Source organism: Crocuta crocuta, unplaced genomic scaffold, assembly GCF_008692635.1.
Source record: "Crocuta crocuta isolate KB4526 unplaced genomic scaffold, BGI_CrCroc_1.0 scaffold71, whole genome shotgun sequence".
Classification (NCBI taxonomy): domain Eukaryota; kingdom Metazoa; phylum Chordata; class Mammalia; order Carnivora; family Hyaenidae; genus Crocuta; species Crocuta crocuta.
In genome coordinates, this window is record NW_027527548.1 from 2,114,287 (window position 1) to 2,120,376 (window position 6,090).

At 50.7% G+C, this 6,090-nt stretch overlaps 1 protein-coding gene across 6 annotated transcripts in view; it reads right to left on the reverse strand.

Moving 5' to 3' along the window:
• DNTTIP1 (deoxynucleotidyltransferase terminal interacting protein 1) overlaps positions 1-6,090 on the reverse strand; it is a 22,343-nt gene that overhangs the window by 1,704 nt on the left and 14,549 nt on the right. For 3 of the 6 annotated variants that reach the window (XM_077766426.1, XM_077766452.1, XM_077766444.1), the window contains exons 8-12: positions 5,729-5,778; positions 5,498-5,543; positions 3,111-3,169; positions 2,947-3,007; positions 575-646 (exon numbers count right to left, since the gene is read on the reverse strand). In XM_077766426.1, coding sequence (XP_077622552.1) covers positions 575-646; positions 2,947-3,007; positions 3,111-3,169; positions 5,498-5,543; positions 5,729-5,778 — 288 coding nt within the window. Of the gene's footprint in view, positions 1-574; positions 647-2,946; positions 3,008-3,110; positions 3,170-5,497; positions 5,544-5,728; positions 5,779-6,090 lie in introns of those variants that run through there. The other 3 variants (XM_077766435.1, XM_077766461.1, XM_077766470.1) reach the window with 3 other exon arrangements.

Consider the following 6,090-nt stretch of genomic DNA (forward strand, 5'->3'; position numbering starts at 1 on the left):
CTTGGGGCGGGGGGCGGGGGGGGGGGGGGTGCTGCATGTGATGAACAAAGCCCTGCTTCTTTTAGAGCACACGCAGCGATGATTCCTCCCAAGACTGTTGCTGGATATAAACTAAGTACTCTTTAAGCAGAGGGGATTCTGGAAGGGGCCGCTAGTGTGGCAAACGAGTTTTACTGCACGTGCTAACTCCTACTGACAAGACGGGCTGCCTGGGCCACTGTGCTGGGGCGATGCTACAGCTGTGTCTGGTACAAGAGTGCTGTGGCCACGAGGGAAGTCTGTCGTCAGTGGGCACGAGGGGAAAGTTGTGTTAAGCGTGTCTTGCGCTGGCCATTTTGAGGCACAACGAATAGAGTCTAAATACAAGGGGTGACGTGGGAGGCTGAGGGGGTGCTGTGTAGGAAGGGAATCCGGGGAGTAAGTCCGATCTCCAGCATAAAGGTGGGCCCTCTCCCCCGACAAGTCTCCCTTTCCGCATTCATCAGGCTCTGAGGGGCGCAGGCGCAGAGTCAGCCGGAACCGTGGTCCCTGGGCCGGCAGGGTCTCTGACACGGCAGGTGTGAACGGCGCTTACCATCTTCCCTCCTGTTGCCCGCATGTGATGCTGCTCGGCCAGCCAGTGCTTGTCCTGGGGGTCAGCTGCATACTGTGAGGGGGGAGATCACAGACATTAGCCGAGGGAGGGGAGCTTTTCTCGTTCGGTGCTGGAGCATCTCGGCCCCTGAGTAGCTCTTACTAAGACGACCTCGTCCCGGCCTGGTGGATGGAGAGGGCTCGCCGACTTCTTCACAGCAAGCAGAGCTGAGCCCAGGAGCCCGGGGATGGACCCCCACACCAGAGAGCGTTAGCACACTTTGAATCCCTGCCCCTTCCTTTCTCAGAACACAGAACTCCAACAACCGGTCAGACTGATAACTACTATTCTAGAGCTCTACTCCTCAATGAAAAATGACCCGAGGTAGCTTACAGCACAAGTGAATGGCTATCGGTGACCATTATTTTCTAAGACAAGAATCAGGACAGGTCACGCTCAGGGGGAGGCAGAATAGTACTGTGGTGAAGAACTTTGTTTTGTGTGTCTGTTTGTGCACTGCCAGGTCTCTAGCTCCTTGAGAATGTTTAGCACTCAATAAATACTTGCTCAATGAATGAATTTTGGAGTAAAAAAATAAGATCAGAGAACACTATGCACTAATGTACATATCATGGCTATTGATATATGCATAGTCACGTCTCTAAAGGACACACACACACACACACACACACACACACACACACACACCCGTGGGTGCACAGGGAGGGAATGGAAAGCAGCTACCACGTGGGTGAGACTCCTCTCTAGCGGAGGAGACTCCAAGTCAAGGGTGAATGGGAACTTTGTGTTCTGTTCTTGATTAGGTTCTGTATATTGAGTCCTTTTACGATAAGAATGAGCTTATATTGTTATTTCTATAATGAAAAAAAGTTAAAAAGGAAAAAAAGTTGAATGATGCACCAGGAGGGCAGAAGAATGGGCGAAAGATTCAATAAGCAGTGTACAGAAGAAACACAAAGGGGCTCGTTGAAATGAATGAAAAGATGCTCACTGACACTAACAGAGAATATAAAGTAAAACAACAAAAACATTTTCCCTCCACTCCCTAGACTGGAAAGATTACGGTGAACTCACGCCCCCCCGTAGTGAGTGTGGATCGGCAGTTTATCACAAAAGGCGACCTGAGAATGGGGACTATTTGCTGGCAAGGACGAGCATTTACTGAGCCCTTGCTGTGTGCCAGGCATTGCTCGGGGAGCTTCACCGCACTCTCTCGTAATTCTGCACATCCTAAAAGGTTGGCTTGTATCATTCTCTTTTGGTAGGTGACAAGACAGACCGGGAAATGTGAAGCCACTTGCTCAAGGTCACCTGGCCACTAAGCAGTGGAACCAGGACTGAAACCATACCCTTAACCACTGAGCTACTGCGGTTCCAAGTAGGTCCCAGAGCACAGGCACTTGGGAGATGATGCAGGAAGGGTTTTAGAAGAGGTGGATGTGACACAAGAGCCATGCAGAGACCAGATTGGGGGGGGGGGGGAAGGTCATCAAGGGGAAAAACAGGAGTGAAGGCACTGAAAGGAAAACGAGGTAGCAAGTAGGCACACTGTCTAGGTGCTGAGGAGCCCAGGATATAAGACTGAAAAACTAGAAGCAAGTCTGCCCTTCAAAGAACTTGAACTTGCACAGAATGTAGTAGACAGAGCCATAATTCGAGGACCCCAAAGGAGCTGTATACTTCTGGCAAGATGTATACATCCGAGCCTTATGCATGGATGCAGAATCAGCCGGCCTCAGCACACATGCACTACTATTTTTGTAATACATTTGGATGCTTAGGTGACTGAAAAAACAGAAATTCATTTAAGAGGGTGAGTGAATTCATGCCCCTCCCCCATTATTTTCTTAAATAGTGGAGACCAAAGTATCTTTGTCTGAAAAGGGTTAGAACGGCTGCCTTGCTTTATCCCTTTATTTTATAAACCATTGGATAAGGCAGTGGTTAAGAGCTCAAGCTTTACTGAAGACAGACCCAGACTGGAATCCTGACTCATCATTTATCGGCTGAATAACTCTGGCCAAGTCACTTAGCTGTTCTTTACCTGTTTTTTTTTTTTTGTTTTTTTTTTGTAAAACAATACAGCAATCCCCATCTTAAAGGACAGTTCCATGAGATCATGTAAGCGTAGCGCAAGAAACTGGCACACAATAAGCATGCAAAGGAAGTACTGAGATACAGAGGTGTTGAGTAAATTACAAAAGGTAAAGGTTAAGGGCAGAGGGGTAACTAGAACCCCGAAGTCCCGGCCCCCAGATCAGTATGTGTTCTACACTCCTCCGTGCCACCCACAGCTGCTAGCACCCCTACCCACACTGCAAGGGCCTGCCTAACTCCCAGCACTCACCTACCTTAAAGAGGTGTGGGTGCTTGATGTAGATTCTCCCTCTAGTGCCCCCCATCCCTAGGGCCCTGAAAAGGAACAGACGGGAGGTGAGGATTCCCGCAGCCGCAGTCCTAGGAGCAGGCCCCTGAGGTGCGCCCCCCCGCCTCTGCGCCAAAGCTCTTAACTTACTTGTTGGCTCGAGATCCCAACACAAAGGTGGTAGATTCATTCAGCCGGGCTGGGTCCCACTATGCAAAAGATAGAGGCTGGTGAGGGTGAGGTGTGCCGGGCGGACGGGACGGAAATACTCCCCTGCCTTCTCCTACCACCATCCTTGTCCGCTATTCCAAACAGCTGACTCGAGTAACCAAGTGCTGACACATGCTAGGCTAGGTACTGGGGATAAAGAGATGAGTAAGATACACTCTGCTCTCCGGGGACCAGAGACTGATGTAATTATACCATCATGAGGCAGGCGGGGATACAGATGAGGGCCGTGCGTGAGGGATGCCAAGGGGGAGAGCAGCGGGAAGGCTCCCTTGCGAAGGTAATTCCCAAGTTACTTCTGAAAGGGCGGAGGAAAGGAAGAAAGGGACCAGTATGAACGCAGGCGGCGGCAGTGGGCTTGGCCTGCTAGAGAAACCCTGAGCAATTCCGTGTACCTAAAGGAGAGGGAGCACAGATTAGCAAATGGCAATGGAAGCGACTGGAGAGGCGGAGAGGGCTAGAGGCCCTGGTATGCTTCTTTTTATGGGTCTGCACTTTATTTACTCTGTAGGCCACGGGAGTCACTGAGGGCCCTAAACAGGGAGAGCCAGATTTGCTTAAAGACAGCTCACTTGGCCACAATGTGGCTAATGGCTTCGAAGTGGCGAGACTATAGGCAGGGAGCAGTTTAGAGGTTGCTTTGCTAATGCATTTCTGAAAGATGAGGGTCTGAGCTCAGATGGCAGTAAGGATGACGAGGAGGGAAGAGGAATGGTGATGTATTTGGGAGGTAGGATTGTCCAGGACTTGAGTTGATGTAGATGGGAAGGAGGGGGAGAGGGAAAGATGACTCAAGTAGAGAATGTCAAAGGCGGCTATGGAGAAAGGTTCTGACGCGATGTTGGATCGGCTGAGTTTGAAATGCTATGGGGATGCCAGGCAGGGGGGTCTAGCAGACGGGATATACAATTTTACCCTGAAAGAGGGGTGCGGGACAAACAAGGAGGTATGGCAACTTCAGGACACAGTGAGCCCTGAAAAGATCATTCACAGAAACTTTGGGTGCAGGAGTGGGCCAGGGAGAGAATTCTGAGGAAGGCCCACGTATATGGGTCATTGCTGAAGAAGAATTCACAAGAGAGAGAGAAGGGATGTCTGAAGAGGAACAGAAAGATCAGGGAAATGCAGGATCACTGGTTCAAGGCAGCAGAGTTTAAGACGAAAGGCATGGTTGCCAGTGTGAGAGCAGAGAGGGCCAGTAATACAGGAGGGGGGCTCTACCTTCCTTCCTTCTTTCCTTTTCCTTCCTTCCCTTCCCTTTCTCTTCCTTTCTTCTTCCTTCCTTCCCTTCCTTCTTTTTCTTTTCTCCTTCCCTCCTGCCCTTCTTTCTTTCCTTTTTTCTTCTTTTCTTTCCTTCCTTTCTAATGTTTGTTTATTTTTGAAAGAGAGACATGAATCTGAGTCAGGGAGGGGGAAAGAGAGGGAGGGAGACACAGAATCTAAGGCGGGCTCTGAGCTGTCAGCACAGAGTGCGATGCAGGGCTCAAACCCACAAACTGCGAGATAATGACCTGAGCTGAAGTTGGACGCTCAACCAATGGAGCCACCCAGGTGCCCCATAGGTGGCACATTTCTACTGGTCACAGCCTCAAGCAGGACAGGCTTCCACACGTGATTTTATTTGAAGAAAGGGTCCTATTGCTAACAGAGCCTGCAAACAACTCTTCTGGAGACTGATGGTTAGGAGCATAGCCTCTGGTGGCAATGAACCTCGGCTTTGAGACCTGGCTAGACCACTCAGCAGGTATGTGACTCTGAGCAGGTCTCTAAGCCTTCACATAAATGCAATCACATAATCCGCACAAAAGATTTAGCACGGTGCCTGTCACATGTTAAGTATCTCTAGTTCCAATCCCTGTTTAAGATCCTCAGGGGATGGGGCGCCTGGGTGGCTCAGTCAGTTAAGCGTCCGACTTTGGTTTGGGTCATGATCTCATGGTTCATGGGGTTCGAGCCCCGCATCTGGCTCTGTGCTGACAGCTTGGAGCCTGGAGCCTGTTTCAGGTTCTGTGTCTCCCTCTCTCTCTGCCCCTCCCCCACTCATGTTCTCTCTCTCTCTCTCTCTCTCTCTGTGTCTCAAAAACAAACCATAAAAAAAAGAATAAATAAAACATTAAAAAAAATTTAAAAAGATCCTTCAGGGAGGCCAGCTGGGGCGTGGGTGCAGGGCAGGGGTCGGGGAGTAGGGGATGGCTCTGCAACGGCATTCACAAACCCCTCACAGCCTCGCCCCTTCCCTCACGATCGGCCCAGAGCCTTGACTGAGTCCGCCTGGGCCAGCAGTCCCTGCCACGCTCACACAGCCATACCTTGGGGCCTTCTCGGCGAATTGGTTCACAGGATTTTGGTTTCCATCTGATTGGAAGGAAAGAAGAAAGGTGACTTCTCCGAGGTGAGGCCCGGGACTGGAGCAGAGCCTGCTGGCGGTGGTGGGAGCTCCTCACACACTCTCCCTGTGGCCCTGGCTCTCTCTCCTCCCGGTAACCCACGGGAGGAGGCACACAGGCAAAAAGCCACTCTAGGACTGGCTCTGACATTACCTAGCCATGCGGGCAAGTCCGGGAACCTCTCTGAGCTGCAGTTTTCTCATCTGTGAAAAGGAGAGAACAACAGCGGCTGCCCTCCCTCTCCTGTTGCTGAGCAGCGGGGCTGCTTCGGAGACCACGCTACGGTGCGGTGACTTCACTGCTCGTCTCCTACACCAGGGCTTTCAAACCGTCCCCGCTGCTCCCGACCAGCCCCGGGCGGCTTTCTCTATCAGGCTTCCACGTAATTTTGTTTGAAAAGAAGATTGTTGCTTCAAAAACTGTATTGCAATTTTGTTCATTATTAGCTGTAGGACCCTGGACAAAAATCCTCTGAGTCTGTCTCCTTATTTTCAAAAGGAACTCTACCTTCGCTA